Source organism: Phoca vitulina, unplaced genomic scaffold (assembly GCF_004348235.1).
Source record: "Phoca vitulina isolate PV1807 unplaced genomic scaffold, GSC_HSeal_1.0 scaffold29, whole genome shotgun sequence".
Classification (NCBI taxonomy): domain Eukaryota; kingdom Metazoa; phylum Chordata; class Mammalia; order Carnivora; family Phocidae; genus Phoca; species Phoca vitulina.
Window position 1 is genome coordinate 3,926,861 of NW_022589732.1, and position 16,896 is coordinate 3,943,756.

Here is a 16,896-nt window from a genome sequence, read left to right on the forward strand (position 1 = left end):
CAACCAGAGTCGCCGCCTTTTAGAGAATCTTGGCCTAGTTATCCTGGCATTTTGTAAGAGGAGCACTGCGCCCAGTGCCCGAGCCACAGGGCTGCTTCTGTTGTAATGGGTTGACTCTTTGTGGAATGGCCTCTGAGAAAAGGAGAATGCTCACCCTGATTTTTTTAGTGCCTTAAGGGCTTAGGGTTCTCTTAAGCCAGGGATGATCAGTTCAATACCTCCTCATTGGTGGTGCTTTTTAGACAAGATATGAAAATGCACTGCTACCCTGCTGATATGAAGGCAGCTCAGAGAGGCAGGCCGATCTGTGTTTGAACTCAAATTTTGGCACTTAATAGCTGCATGCCTTTGACTAGTCATTTAGTTATTTCACTCTGAACCTCAATTTCCTCATCCATGAGATGAGGATAAAATAATGTATGTATATACTTCTTTTTGTAATGGTTGGACGTAAGGTATACAAAATGCCTGGTATTAATAGGCACTTAATACATGGTGGACACTATTAATATCATAATGCCTAATCAATATATAAGAACAACCAGAAGTTGTCCTCCCCACCCTCCCACCTCACCTTTTCACCAAGATCCTCGTAGACCGATGCAACTCCAGTTCAGGGGTCCTGCCATCCTCAAGCTACCTCTCTCATGTTGACAATCCTTTATAGGAGTCAAGCTGCCATCTTGCTGGCAGGCTCCTTTTTTTCTTTCTTTGCTTAGGGTTACAGCCACTCCAGGACCATAGAGGAAGGTGTCAGAGTCATTAATGGGTCTAAGAAACAACTCTCCCACCACTTCCAGGGGCAAAGAGACAGAATTAGTGCCTTCAAAAAAGTTTCTCATTCACCTTCTACTGCCTCTTGAGTAGGTAGTGGTAGGCAGGTAATTTTCCCAAGAAAGAGCTTTTCTGAAGACAAGTGGCCATGTATTGTTGTTGATAATAATGGGCCACATACCTTTTGGGTATCTTACACAGAATACAAATGATGTGATTTATACCCACTTCCTCATTGAAGAGCTCGGTACAGTTTACCCTTGGTGAGCTCATCTAAGCTAAGTCTTTTATACAGAATCCGTGTGGCATTCTCCCGTTGCTTTCTTGGTTCACATGAGTCCTGCCTTGGGCTCAATTCTCCGTGGCCTACATGTCAGCACGGACTCTCCCTCCATGGTTTGATGCTCAAAGCCTTCAGTTCACCTCTTCATCTGTTAGAGGGGGATACTAGAGACCTTTTTCTCAGCTCTCTTGGTTACTGATATTTTGCTTCTCACACTCTGCACACTGTTTTTTCTGCTTTACAAGAACTCACACCATAAAACCAAGGAGATCTTTACCCAGGGCCCACATCTGTCTCAGATGGAGCTTGGCTTTTAAAAGGACAGGAACAAAGTTTCTTCTGTACTCAGTGAGTGTTGTGCCCACTGAGGAAACATCCCACTTTTGTGCACACTGGTGTAGCACATTTGTGTACTTGACTTTGGTCTTGGTGCCTATCACCCAAAGGCTCTTCGGCCATCTTGGTTGTGGTCTGGAACCCTGAGAGGTGAACCGTATGTGAGATTAGAAACTTTCTATTCTTCTTGGAACCTTAACCAGTGTGCATACATCACCTTCAAACAAGAAAAATATACCTTCTATTGGCTCCATATTTGGTGAAAGATTGCTTCCCACACTTCACAGTGAAGTTATATTTTCAATTTCTGGCTGAGAAGGGAAATGTCTGGCCAAGCCTTAGAATTTATCAACCCTGGAATCAACTTGGAGGTATAATGACTTCATTTGGGATCAGATCAGGTCCGAAGCCCCAGTGGAACCAATATGTCATTTCTTTTCTATGACTGTGAAAAAAACCTAGTAAGAATAGCCGTAGCATTTTTGCCCTGACATGCACACCAACTTTTTTTCCCTCTGCCCCTAAGATATTCTGTTCCAAGGGCACCAGCAGATCTTTGGGCCTAGACTTTTTCACACGTCTGATGCCCTAAAAGTGTCTACAGGGTAGCGAGGGTGAGTTCGAGGATCAACTACAACCCTAAAAATTTCCTGCTTCTTTCCCCAACTCTCCAAATTTGAATCAGTTCTAGACAGTATTATAATATCGTTTTGCAGAGCTCTATAAATAGATGGATTCTCATTTCTCCTCCTAAGCACTGTTTGCTCAATGTTTTGGCCCCAAAGTTCAGTCATTCCATGCAGGCATTAATCAATACAGAAGATTATTAGTGGTTACTCGTTCAGATGAGATTTGACATTATTTTCCCTCTGCCTATGGGGAGGGAAGGGGGAAGGCTGCCTAATAAAGATGAAGAGTCTTTTCTTCTTTTGTATGAAATGCAAATGATAAGGACATGTGCCATATACAGTTCTGGAGTGTGAGGCTGCCGGTTTTTGTTGAGAAAGAGAGGCAAGACCCCGGAGGATTTTAGAATTTGTAAATATAAAATTATCTGCCTTGGTGTTTAAAGAGAATAATAAAAGGGAGAGAGAGTTGGCAGGTTGCCAGATTACTTACATTACAGTAATAGATTTGCTGACCCCTGATTCTGCTGTAGAGAAATGTATTGAATTTTTCATAATATCAGATGAGGCAGATCTGAAAACCTAGTAGACGGCGCACCATTATTTAACTTTAGATTTAACAAAGCCGAAATCTTTTCAAACCAGCAATTTCTTGTATGATGATAATTTAGTGGCTCAGATGCTAATAAATCAAGGTTATAATGCTATTGATTTGTTAATTTTAACTTGGGTTGATTTTGAGTCATCTTTATTTTTTAAAAGGGAAAAAAGAGAAAGGAGAAGGAGAAAAAAAATCTTGCTTTCACAGTGACTGAATTTAATAAGAATCTTGGTGATAGCAAAAGGCCCCCCTACTGTTTCTGCTTTGGGGTGGAAAATGTTATTCTTGTATTATTCCTAGGGAAAAATAAAATCTCATGCTGCTACAAATCTCATGCCTATGGAAAGATGTTATTTTTTAATACATGATGGCTTACCTATTTCAGAACCATTAATGGCTTCGTAAATAAGCATTTTGCTAATCTGAAATGTGAAATCTGGATAATAATAAAGGCCCATTTATCTGCCTTGCTTTCAATTCCCAGAGTAGATGTAGATCAGGGGTAAAAATCTCTCTGGATTTTCTAATGAATATATTGCTTCTCTTCCCCATTACTTCCGCCCACCTAAAACCCAGCCCACATTCTTAGAGTTGCAGCCCATTGAAAATATTTCTCCTGTGTAATGAGTTCTTGGGGGCTGGGGTGCATTTTTGCTTTTATCTGTATAGTTTAGAAACTGATTAAATCTTTGTTGTACTACAAATATTTGAGGAATAATCATCGGCAAGGCGCAGGCATGTTGCATTATACTAGATTCCTGATACCGTGTGAACCTCCTCAGCTTCCTGCATTGGGCAATGTTGACCTCAATATTGGCTAACCTGTTTGTCATGGTATCACATGTACGCTAAACGTTTAAATGTTCAGAAACCTATAATAGCTTTCATCCTCTTGCACTGTAAAAACTTCTAATAATCAAATGATAAGATCATATCCTGTGGGGTAATTGTGTTGTACCGTGACAGGATAACTGAAAAAACACTCAATGAAAATCGCACCAAACGGAAATCACTATATGAACAGCGATTGTTTGTGTGCTGGGCGAGACCGTGCCCTGTTCTTCAGGGCTTAGCTGGTCATATTTCTACTTGTTTCCTTTTAGCTGCTGCCTTTCTTGTTTTATTTTGGGAACCTTTTTTCCCTGAGCCACTATAATTACCTTTTAGTGATTTAGAAGGGGGGAGACCACTCAATCGACCTTTACACGCACACACACACACTCACTTGCTCACATAGACTCTCCCTCTGGAAGTCTTGAACAAGCAAGGCTTGTGTTTGGATTCAGTTTTACCTTAGTCATGCCTCTTTCCAGATACAAGAAACATTTAATTCCACATTTCCTGCTTCTGGCTTTAGGCCTTTGACCAGCAAAGTGAAATGTATTTTTTACTGCTGTCGACCAGCCAGCTGCTGAGTTGAGTGAAGAAGAAAAAAAAAAAAAAGAAAGAAAGAAAAGGGGAAGAAAAAAAAAAAAAGGAATGAAATGGAAATGTTGCCCTGCTTCTTGAATTGGCAAAGTTGTGTGAGGAAATTCAAGTCTCCTTAGCGCCCACCCCTCTGGAGGGCCTGGTGGGGAGGTGAGGGGTCCTCTGGGGCCTGGGCTGGGTGTGTGCCCCACCCAGTTCTCTGCCTCCTCTCCCCCTCTCCCCTCACTCTCTGCGAGGCGGGCTCCTCAAGGTGTCGCCGGCTCAATGAGGAATGAAGTCAAGGGCAAGGGTGGTCCCAGCAAACAGCCACCGTCGGAATACCCAGACTTCAGTGCTGCTCGGGTTCCCATGGCAACCAAACACCAGTAAAACAAACCTATCTGTCCCAACAATAAAAAATGTTTTCATTAAAGTCTATTTAAAACATTTTTTTTCCAGTGTAAAATATTCGATGCCTTTCGCTCCCAGACAAAAATCCCCAACCTGCCGATGTTAAAGGGGATCAAGTCCCCGGCAGAACCCTGCAGATAAAAGGGATTGGGGTAAGGTTGGGGACTTTACAGACGAGACAGGATAAGTTCAAGTATGAACAAGATTGCTTTTTTCTCTCTTCTTCTGCTTAGTTATGCTTTTTATTATATAAACATTAACTGTAATATTACAGTGGGAAGCAGGTATTTGGCAGCCATATATTATTTTAGTAAGTCTACATAGAGAGAACAGTTTCCAGTTTTAGCAGCTGTAACATGTTTAAACTCAGTTTGTAATGGGATCTGAAGATAACTATTCCCCATGGGCTGTGTTGATCTTCATGGCTGGCCCACTGCCAGATGGAGGGCTCGAAACTATTATTCACGCCTCCTTGCACATACCTTGTCCGAGCATGCTCAGTAAATGAATTTTGTTTCTAATACGTTGTAAATTGGGATTTCATTTTCCCATAATTTACTTGGTATTTCATTAAACATTGAAATATTATCACAAATGCCCCCACGTCTGTACTCGCAAACCTGAACAGTTGTGTGTGTTTAAGGAGCTGAGATCCAGATTGCATGGTTAGAAACCAATTTCAGGATAGCTAACAGATATCCAAACCAAAGAAGTTTTTGCCTGGAAGTCTTAGTTTAAAAATAATTAGGGTTCCCAATATTTGAACAGATTTATGTTGTTTATAAGCCAAGTACATTTTCTTCACTGAGTCAACTTGTCTCATTTAAAACAAATTATGTTTGCTGTATTAAAGTTCATATTTTTAAGGCTGAGTCTTGTATTAATCCCACAGTGAGTCATTAATCATACCAAATGCATTATAAAAACTTTAATCACTGAAGTTGAAACTGAGATTGTAATGCAATCCATCCCTTTTAATTACATCAGCTATTTTTCCCTTTCAGATCAAGAGCTATGTCGCAAAGGGAAAACAGATTAAAACTAGAGCTGTTTGATGTTTCTCTTTTTAGAACAATTTTATGTACTTTGTTTTAAAAGTTATATAATTAAAGTGCTTGAATTTTTCAGCCCTCTGATTTTTGTGGCTTGAGTGGTCTGTCCTCCTTCCTTCTCCCCGGGGACCTCTTTTGTTTGGCACCCCAAAACGGAGCTCATTCTGGAATCCCCTGTCCGCCTCAGAGCTCAGTTGAAGACAGCTGTCTCTCAGCCCCACTGTGCTTGCATCCCATTAGCCTCTTTATCTTAAGTGTCTGGTTTATATTTTGACGTGAATGAAAACACAAACTCTGGAGGCAGGCAGAACGAGGTTCAAATGCCATCTCTAACAAACGATGTGATGCTGAGGCAAAGATGTGGAGATGACACGGAATAATCTACGTAGTGTATCTAGGACATTAGCCTGGGGCACACCAGTACCTCCTAGAATATCATCCTCATGAGGTCAGGGCCTTTGAATGTTTTGTTCACTGCTGTATCTCAGTGCCAGGAACCTAGAGCACACAGTAGGTGCTCCATAAATAGCTGTCGGAAGAATGATAAAATGGATGGTAGCCATCACGGGTGTTGCTATTATGCCGTGGTGCTGTTGTTAGCTCTTAGCCAGGTTCCATGAGCTGTGATAATGACGTTAACTCTGGTTGCTTCCGTTGGTATCTTTGGTGTATAGATCACAAAACCAGAAAGGTGTCTTGCAAAGGAGTGTGTAAGTTACCAGGTTCTGGTTTTGGACTGAGGAAGTAGAGCCCTGAACTGTGGAGTGAGTTTCTAGAAATGCGCTGGCGTCACTGGGGATGGAGTCATTCAATAAACCGTTTGTATGGAGAAGAGAAACTAAACCCCAATAGCTTCGATGTTCCTGGAATTGCCTCCCATGATGGATCATCTCTTCTGATATCCTTCCAGATTAATCCTGCCGTATGAAAGGTTTATTAAAGGAGAGGAAGATAAGCCCCTGCCTCCAATCAAACCTCGGAAACAGGAGAACAGTTCACAGGAAAATGAGAATAAAACAAAAGTATCAGGAACCAAACGCATCAAACATGAAATCCCTAAGAGCAAGAAAGAAAAAGAGAATGCCCCGAAGCCCCAGGAATCATCAGAGGTGAGTCGCCCTCCACAGAAATACCCGCCCTGTCCCGGGTCTCCCAGAGCCCTGCGTCCACAGCCGGGTCCCTGCACCCCTGCAGCCCCAGACTGACAACGGCCCCCATCTCAGCTTCACAGTTCCCCAGAGGGGGGATCTGTCAGTTTGCTTGGGGGCTGGAAGGCAGTGCGTGCTATTGAATGGGGTAGGCCAGGAATAGGATCTAGAAAGATGGGAACATCCTGTGGAAAACTGAGAGCAAATGCCAGCTTTGAGATAGAAGGAGCCAGAGCTTCAGCTCTGTGAAGCCAAGGGGCTCCAGTGTGAAAGATGTGGCTTCTTTGTCATTTCACAGCCAGTCTATCTGAGGAGCTGGTGTGACTTTGAAACACGCTTTGTGGGTTCTAGCAAGGAGGGATGTTGAAATGATGGGCCATGTCTCTGCAGGACTATCCTCGAAACTTCAGAGACTCTTTTGCCTCCCATAATTGACCTCTATGCAACAGCCTTGGGTTGAGACCAATTTAGAAATATCTTAAGTACATATTTATAGGAGAATTTTGAAATTGTTCCTCTGAAACCACTATTATCTCTCATGTTAACAGGTAGTTTCTGAACCTTTTAAAACCAGCCCCAGCTGCCCACAGCCCCCAACAGCTCTTTGGTAGAAGCCATTACCCGTCAGTGTTCAGCCAGTCATGGAGGCTGATCTGGGCTCTGTTTCAACATGAATAATAAAAAACCCTGCTGCCCATAAAAAAAAAAAAAAAGAAAAGAAAAAAAGAAATAACTTAGCAGCCACATTTGGAGACAGCATGTTCTAGGATCCAACCCCAGGGGGAATTTTGGTGCTGATATTAAACACCCCCTAAAAATCAGGTTTATAATGAACACATAAGAGACTCCCTAATTAAACACTGGCTTGAAACACACACACACACACACACACACACACACACACACACACATACATAATGCACACTAACCTCCTAACTAGAAATTAACCTACCCAACTGACTCCTGTGTAAGAAGATATTATGAATACCAAGAAAAGACTTTTTTGTTGTTTTTATTTTTGTTTCATAATTACTCTAAGCTTTAGTAATTAAAAAAATGGGGGGAAAAAAGATGATGCAGAGAGATTTCTAAACATCTGCAAGCTTGCAACATAAATGGCCAAAAGCAAGGAAATTCCAAGTTAAGGCTCACATTCCATTCTTCCTTTATCCTGTTGGCCTGGTGATTTATTACAGGGTTTTGGATCAGTGAGTTCTATTAGATACCATATGTACAGCATTGCCAAAGCACCAGAGGACAAACTGAGGCCAGAAGCCAGCTGACCTTTGAGTGGCTCCACTTTGGGGACGAAGTTTGAAATGGTTGTTTCGTGAGGTGGGGGAGGAGCCCTCAGCCCATTGCCCTGAGGCCCATCAGCGTGGGAGATGCCTATTGCCAAGAGTAGGGCCCAGCTCCCTCCGGCTCACAGAAACCCTTAAAGCCTTCAGGCTCCCTGTTTCTTATAGGTCCCAATGCCTCGGGGCATTGTAAGTGTCTGGAGTGTCAAAGGGTATCATGGTCAGGTCATCTGAACGACCTGGAATCTCACACCCTCTCTAAGTCAACCGTATGGTAAGAATTGCTCCCCACTTCCAACATAGACCCCTGTGTTTGACCAGGTGTATTTGTTCTCGTTGACTGTGTGTTGGGGGTTTGAATTTTATTGTTGTCATTGGTGTTTTTATTGTCTTTAATTTTTGATGTTTTCAATACAAAGCAGTGAACTCAGTGGAGATAGGAGGGCTTATAAAGCTGTGCCAGGCAAACCCACTGTCTTCAGGTCACTAGATTGCAAGTTTCCTGGTGGGAAGGTACGATGTAACATGTCAAGGCAGACTGTTAAATACCATCCTAGAAAAAGGGTCCTTTACTTTTTTCTGCTTAGCTTTCAGAAACCCCCTAAACCTGTTTTCCAGTGACAACCACAGAACTCCGTGTAACCAACGGCCTAGGTCACAGAAACTTCCATGAGACTGGGGATCCCCTGTAGCTTCACTTCAAACCACAGCCCCATCAGAAGCTAACATTTAAATGCAATTTGCCTTTTTCCCTTGCTGTACTCATTTTTCTGTATTTTCATGTAATGCATAAGCTCAAGAGACCAATGATGATGGTTAATGTAGAACAAGTAATGATATTTGTACTGGAAAAGGCAGCTATTAGTATGAAAGAGAGAAATCGAGAGAGAGAGAGGAAGGGAGGGAGGGAAGAAAAGAAAGACGATAAGCAAAAGCTCTTAGGTCTAACACATCCCTAAAAGACAGGGATATCTTCAAGTAGATTTAAGGAGAAACATCTCTGAAAGGGTGTGATTCCTTAAAATGTCTGTTTCTATGCATCCCTACACCAGCATCCTCAATCTTACCCAAAGATGTTAATGTGTTCAACACTTCTTTTCTTAACAAAGAACAACGTTCAAGGGATGAGACTGGGGGCGGGGGGGGCTTGGGGGAGAAGACCAGCTCAATACGACTGTTTAGTGACTGTTCTCTAGGACATGTCAGGACAGCGTGACAGTTTTGAAAGGGCCTGTCAGCCAGCTGGGTCACAGATGGAAAGTTAAAATGACCTTCTGAGGTCAAACTTTGCACAGCTACATAATGCAATGAATGGGTCAAATTGTGCCCACAACTTCAGTCAATAGGGACACATAAAGAGCATCCATCTCATTGACTACAACATATTCCAGTGAGCAGAAAAGCTGTATTTGGGGCGGTGCTCAATGCCTGCATTTTGATGACTTCATTTTTAGCTTTAATAGAAATGTAGTTTGGTGCAGCCTAGAAGGACTTCGAGTCCCTCTGTCCCTCAGGTAGACAGGCTGGTGTTGCATCTGCATAATTTTCCAGTATTTTAGCATTTTCTGCATGTCATATGGTGCTGAGTAGAAATTAACACTTATGCATTGCTAATTTTATGCATCGTACTGAACACATTAGGATGGGATTTGCTCTCTCAGAGAAAGGCAAGGGGTTCTAGTAAGTTTGTTGCTTGTTGTTGACATGGGGTTGGTTGGTTTTTGAAAGAGAGATGCTTAAAAAAAAAAAATCTTTCTCCAGAGTGTCATAAAGCACAACATGTAATTTAAAATCCATTTGCATAATTGACTGATTTGACAAGAAAACAACCTCAGAATTAAACTATATATTAGAATCAAGGAGTGATAAGATTGTATACCCTCAGTACAGAACACTTTGCTATTTTGATAGGTGTCTCACAAGGGACTTTGAGCGAATATGCATTTCTACCCTAATGTTTCCATAATTTAGATTTCTTTGTTTAGAGCTGTGATTGGGGGGTAATAAAGCTTTACAGAAACTCCCTGAGCTGATTGACAAGCCTGTTTTCAAAGAAAAACTGCTGCGTGTAATATTTTGTTTCATAGCTAAATGTGTCAATGCATTTGGCTTCCTTCTGACTGCCTTTTGAAATATTTTATCAGGTTTCATCAGAGCCAGAGAAGGAACAAGAGACTTTAAATCAGAAGAGCATCACTGAGCCTCTCCCAGCAGCAGACATGAAGAAAAAAATGGAAGGGTACCAGGATTTTGCAGCGAGGCCCCTGGGGTCTAGAGCAGACCCAGAAAAGGACAACGACACAGATCAAGGTGCCAACAGTGAGAAGGTGGCAGAGAAGGTGGCAGAGAAGGAGCCTGCTCCTCCACTCCCGAGTGCCCCTGCGGCCCCTGAAAGGGGTCCGGCCCTGGTGCCGGGGGCTGGCAAACAGTGCCTCACCTCTCCCAGTGCTCTTGTGGACTCAAAACAAGACCCCCAGCCCTGCTGTTTTACTGAGAGCCCCGAAAGTGAACTCCAAGAAGCACCCTTCCCTGGCTTCACCACCACGCAGCCCCCCCTGGCTAACCAGAGCGAGCTGGAGGATGACAAGCTGCCCGCCATGGCGGACTACATCGCCAACTGCACCGTGAAGGTGGACCAGCTGGGCAGCGAAGACATCCACAATGCGCTCAAGCAGACCCCGAAGGTCCTCGTGGTTCAGTCATTTGACATGTTCAAAGACAAAGACTTGACTGGGCCCATGAATGAGAACCATGGACTTAATTACACCCCTCTGCTCTACTCGAGGGGCAACCCCGGCATCATGTCCCCACTGGCCAAGAAGAAACTTCTGTCCCAAGTGAGCGGGGCCAGCCTCTCCAGCAGCTACCCCTATGGCTCCCCACCCCCTTTGATCAGCAAAAAGAAACTGATGGCCAGGGATGACCTGTGTTCGGGTCTGTCCCAGGCCCACCACGGCCAGGGTACTGACCACATGGCGGTCAGCCGGCCCTCGGTCATTCAGCACGTCCAGAGTTTCAGAAGCAAGCCGGCGGAGGAGAGGAAGAGCATCAGTGACATTTTTAAGCATGACAAGCTGGGTCGATCGGACCCCCACCGCTGCAGTTTCTCCAAGCACCACCTTAGCCCCCTTGCTGACTCCTATGTCCTGAAGCAAGACATCCAGGAGGGCAAGGAGAAGCTCCTAGAGAAAAGGGCGCTGCCCCACTCCCACATGCCCAGCTTCCTGGCCGACTTCTACTCGTCTCCTCACCTGCACAGCCTCTACCGACACACGGAGCACCACCTTCACAACGAGCAGACATCCAAGTACGCCTGCAGGGACATGTACAGGGAAGCGGAAAACACTTCTTTTCCTTCCCACAAACACCAGGAGAAGCTCCACGTGAATTATCTCGCGTCGCTGCATCTGCAAGACAAGAAGGCGGCGGCGGCGGCGGCGGAAGCCCCCACGGACGACCAGCCCACGGATCTGAGCCTTCCCAAGAACCTGCACAAACCCACGGGCAAGGTCCTGGGCCTGGCGCACGCGGCCCCGGGGCCCCAGGAGAGCAAAGGCGTCTCCCAGTTCCAGGTCATGAACAGCCAGACTCGGGACTGCCACCCCAAGGCCTGCCGGGTTTCGCCCATGACCATGTCGGCCCCGAAAAAGTACGCCGAGTCGCTGTCGCGGTCGGGGAAGCCTCAGCACGCGAGGCTGGAGAACTTCAGGAAGATCGAGGGCATGGTCCACCCGGTCCTGCAGCGGAAAGCCAGCCCTCAGAACATTGGGGCCGCGCGGCCCATCAAGCGCAGCCTGGAGGACCTGGACCTGGTGATCGCCGGGAAGAAGGCCCGGGCCGTGTCTCCCCTGGACGCGTCCAAGGAGGCCTGTGGGAAGGAGAAGGCGGCCTCCGAGCCGGAGAGCGACGGCAGCAAGGCGGCGCCCGGCGGCCATTCGGGGGGGGGCGCGCCCGAAGGCCACAAGCTTCCGCTCTCCTCCCCCATCTTCCCAGGTCTGTATTCGGGGAGCCTGTGCGGCTCGGGCCTCAACTCCAGGCTCCCGGCCGGCTATTCGCACTCGCTGCAGTACTTGAAAAACCAGACCGTGCTTTCTCCACTCATGCAGCCCCTGGCTTTCCACTCGCTGGTGATGCAGAGGGGGATTTTTACATCGCCGACAAATTCTCAGCAGCTTTACAGACACTTGGCCGCGGCCACCCCCGTAGGAAGTTCGTATGGGGACCTTTTGCACAACAGCATTTACCCTTTAGCTGCTATAAATCCTCAAGCTGCCTTCCCATCTTCTCAGCTGTCGTCCGTACACCCCAGTACAAAACTGTAAGCCCAGCTCTGCCCGGCGTCCGGCGCGGCGTGCCTAACGGAGCTTCCCTCCCAGCCCTGGGGGTGACGGCTTGGAGAATTAGAAGGCAGTATCTCTTCTAATCCGGGGGAGGTGAGATCAGCCCCAGCCAAAGGGGCCGCGAAGGGGAGGTGAACATACCTGATTTTTCTGGGACGACTCCAGCCTTGGCTGGTCAGTCTTGAGCTCCTTCCAACACAGATGCCCTTGCACCGAGATGGGTCACTTGGCACGAGGGTCTCGTGAAGGGATGTATGCGTGTCCGGGAAGAATTTAGAAGACCCCGTCTTGAGTTGCGATGGTCAGGAACAATCTGGGCAAAAAAAGGGGGGGGGGCAGGCATTTCACAGGAAGGGGCAAGGAAGACTGGCAAGCGTTTGCCAAGGGATGCCCCTCTTTTCCTAAAACTCTCCAAGGTTCAATCAATGCAATGTATAGTGGAACTTCAATAGATCTTTCATTTTGACACTATTAAACAATCCAGAGAAGTAAACACTGTTAAAATGACTGTATATATTTGCTTCTTAAAACTACCCGTATCACTGTTTGCTCACCTAATTTATATACAGGTAGTTCCATTTTCTCCCAGTTCCTTCTTGTCCTTTTTTTTTTTTTTTTTAATTAAACAGTATCGCTTTTGTTTGCAGGTCTTTTTTTGTTTTGTTTTGTTTTATTTTGTTTTGTTTTGTTTTCAAGGCTGACTGACTGTCCTAGTTGTTGATGTGTGTTTGTAATTTTTCCACATCTTATCATTTTGAGCAGCTTTGGGTGGTAAAGTTATTGTTTACAAATTGAAGCAACTGATTCTAGTGGAACAAATGAAAAAGAAACAGTTGAGCACACAATAGTGCAAAGAATGTTCCTTTGCAGATCCGCAACTTAAGGATTTTGTTCCTCATAAATGGCATAGTTGAAAGAGCTTATACACTGCTTACCCGGCCAAATGCTTTGCTTTGAAGTATTGGGTTATGTGAAAATATCGAGCATTGTACTTACCTTATCTAGGCTGTGAAACTGTCCTACATACCAGAGGAATCATAAAAACAAAAACCTCACTGGCAGCAAGCTGCTGAATAACAAGAGTCTAGAGGACATATTTGTGGGCTGCACAGATATTTTAGGAATTTCAGAAATTAGAACAGAAGCCAAAATGATTTACATTGGTGTTGGCACTGATCCCTTTAAACAGTGTGGGAAAGGGGGTTGGGAAGAAGATGGAGCTCGACTATCCGGAAGAGAACGAGCGGCTGGAGGCCCGGGCACCAGATACCTTCCCTGGGCCGTGGTCTTTTGAGTAATAGGTAGTCACGGTGCCTTCATCGAGTTGGTCTCTTGTTGTTCCCAAGAAGAACCTCCCAGGCCACATCTTTGGGGAGAATTGGCATGCTGGATTACCCGTTTCAAATGAAAGTCATCTTCTTTGGGTTTATGGGGCATTAGATTTGGGTGGATGCGCACCCACTTGGTGGCGTGCATCATGTCTTTAACCACCTGGCAATACGTTGGTCCACTTTATGATTTCTTTTGTCATTGGAAGAAACGGTCAAGTTGTTCACGCAGTCAAAAGATGTGCAGAGTGTGTATTGTCATTCTTGCCACATTATTCCATTCGCTGCTGAGCTGTAACATCAAGGTGGATGCATTTTCTAAGCGTGTTGAAAGTCCATCGATACAGAGTGGATTTTCTTTCCAAGTCCCATCCCTGCTGATACGACTGCTTTGATGAACTCCCCAGCCAACCCTCCCCTCCCCCAACACTCCCAGTAGACATTAGAACCATAGTTAGCCAGTCTTTTACCTCTGAGATATTTAATTCTATGAAAATTGATGACAGTTTTCAACTTCTAAGTAGGTAACTCGACTGCAAAATAATCACAACTGATAAACAATGACACTGCGGCTCTTACACAAAGCCATGCATGCCGTGCATTTGTATTGAAATGTCTCCATGATATGAAGCCAAATATTCAATGTAACATACTTAATATCCAAAGGTGGAAACAAAAGAATGTAGAGATCTAGTGTTAAGAGTTCATTTGCTTCAATTAATTATTTACCTTCCTGTGGAATTTCACATATATATATATATTTACATATATATATATATATATTTAATAGAACCATAGATAGACTAGTAGAATATAGATTATAAATGTGTAAGTGCAGATTATCCTGCTATTGCACAAGATAGAGGGGGAAAGAGATCTCAATTCTAGCTGGCCGAATGGCTAGCCAGGACACCTAGAAGAAAGTTGCACTAGATGAATGGTCGCAGAATCAGACGACATGGACGAACACGGAATCTCCAGTGTTTCTGCAGCAGACATGGGCTAGATCATGCATGGTTTCTAGGAGTTTGTTTCTCCAAGAAATGGGGGCCCGCTTGTCCCTGGTGGAGCTCACCTATCCATTTGGAATATGGGCATTTGTTTTCCCCGCTACAGTGATTTCAGTCTGGTTTCATCATGTTGGAATTCGATCACACCATTTTTCAAACAATGTTAACATAGTCCAGCTTTTGTTTTTCTCATCTCTTCCGAGAGGAGACTCACTGTTTCTGTCTGAGGAAGCTCATACCCTCGGCAAAACATCAGGACAAATAAAGAGAAATGGGGGTATACATTCCCAACAGAAGCAGTGTGTTATTTGTTTTAAAACTCCGAACAGAGATCTTGGAAATCTTTCAAAAAGACCATTGAATTCTTCATTGGCTGAGAACTACATTTTTAAAAGTCTTAAATAGGGCTTTGTTTGCATTGTTTGAGTTCAAGGGGCCTTATTATTGAATGGAATTGCACAAGCCTTTCTTTGTGCAATCAAACCATTGTTATTGGTAGTTTAGTAAAGGAAACTGTGGAATCTAATTGGCAATGGAGTCATAAATCTATTTACTGAGCGTGGCTTCCAAGAAATGTTGCAATTCAAAATAGCACTAAGTCCGTGATTTACTGGAGATTTGGAGATTCTAAATAATATTGAAAAAAAAAAAAAAAAAACCTTTCCATGCAACTTCTGGTTTAACTTTTGGCAACTCAAAAAAACCAAAAAACCAAAAAAACAACAAAAAAAAGAAACAAAACAAAAAAACCACCCCAGCCCAACTGAGTTTCAGAATTAAGTATTCTTCTAGTAAGTGATTGGAACTTGTAATATTTGCCACAGGACTGACTTATTTATTTACTAGCTAGAAGCTCTTAAGTTCACTTGTTTATCAGGGCATATACAGAAGGGTTTGTTAAAACTCAATGTTGACTTTACAACTTTCTGACCTGGTGCATGAATTCTCAAGTACTGTATTTCAGTGTGTTGGTGTGTCTGATGGAAATTTCGAGGTGATCCCACAAAAATATTTTATGTAGTGTGCCTTCAAAGAGAACCATTTCTTTCTCTTCACTTGTTGTCCCACAAAGTCACATTTGGTGGTGGTCAGCCAAGTCCCATCTGGTCCAGTTTTACTCTTGTCCCAGTTTTAAAGAGAAATGGGAACAAGTTTGCCCTGGTGAGACCCACACCATTGCAATGATTATCTTGAGCACTTAAATTCCAGTGTTGGCTGTTGATGTATTTGATATTCTGCTTGTCTCCCCATGGTTGAAATATGTCTGAAAAATAGCAGCATAATCTCTTGGCTGTTTATACTTTTTTAAACTTTCCTGTGTTGTAAATATTGTATACTTTTGGTGATTCCAGCTATGTAACCTCTATGCTCTGTAAGGTGATTATTTGTATATAGCAACATGGCCCAGTGATATTACATAGTTTCCCAATGGAGAGGTTATTGAGTAACCTTTGCATTCGTTTAAACACTACCAGAAGAATGCTGAGCCAAACTATAAACACTCAATTTTGTATGTTTTCCAAATTGTACTTATTACTGCTTTTGATACTGTATTACGTGCCAATAGTTTCCCAATCACATAGCAGGCAAGAGATATTTTGTACTTTTTGATCCACTGTAATATTTAATAAAAAATGTTACTATCTGTTTCCTTTTGGGTGTGAACAATCTGTTACCCCTTCCTGAGGAGTCCCAGAGCCTCACAAGGGTTCTTTCCACCCCATTGTCTCCAAATTGGATCACAGCAGCAATGATGAAGATGCTGGTGGCAGTGATGGTGAGGATGGTGTCTTTAGTTTGTTGAGAGCCCTCTGGGTGCCCGGCTGGCATCCAGTATCTTTAGTCTTCACAATCCTGCGTGAATACAGGTATGCCCATTTTACTGATGAGAAAACTACAGCTTAGAGAGGTAAATCAGCTCACGCCAGATCACCTGACTAACAAACCGCAGAGTCGGGAATTGAACCCAGAGCTCTTAAGTCTATGACTTCCTTTGTATGCCACAGTCCTCTCCTGGCAGGTAACAGAAGTCACTCTGTTTACTTGGTCCACAAACATTTACTCATGCCTCAGTTGCCAGGCATAATGTTAGGAACTGGGAATATAATGGTGAGGAAAAGATAAATATTGTCTCTGGAGCATATATATCTTATGAGAAAGAGCTAATCAAGTAGTCACCCATATAAATACAAAACCTCACCCTGACCTAGTTCCGGGGGAGAGAGGGTGGTAACTAAAGTGATACATGAAGAGGAAGTGGTGACTAAACTGACATGTGAAGG

At 43.9% G+C, this 16,896-nt stretch overlaps 1 protein-coding gene across 4 annotated transcripts in view; it reads left to right on the top strand.

Moving 5' to 3' along the window:
* Positions 1 to 16,482, top strand: part of ARID5B (AT-rich interaction domain 5B) — a 177,023-nt gene extending 160,541 nt beyond the window's left edge. For 2 of the 4 annotated variants that reach the window (XM_032423865.1, XM_032423866.1), the window contains exons 9-10: positions 6,401 to 6,599; positions 10,081 to 16,481. In XM_032423865.1, coding sequence (XP_032279756.1) covers positions 6,401 to 6,599; positions 10,081 to 12,258 — 2,377 coding nt within the window. In that variant the 3' untranslated portion in view covers positions 12,259 to 16,481. Of the gene's footprint in view, positions 1 to 6,400; positions 6,600 to 10,080 lie in introns of all 4 variants that reach the window. The other 2 variants (XM_032423867.1, XM_032423868.1) reach the window with 1 other exon arrangement.
* Positions 16,483 to 16,896: the final 414 nt, after the last annotated feature.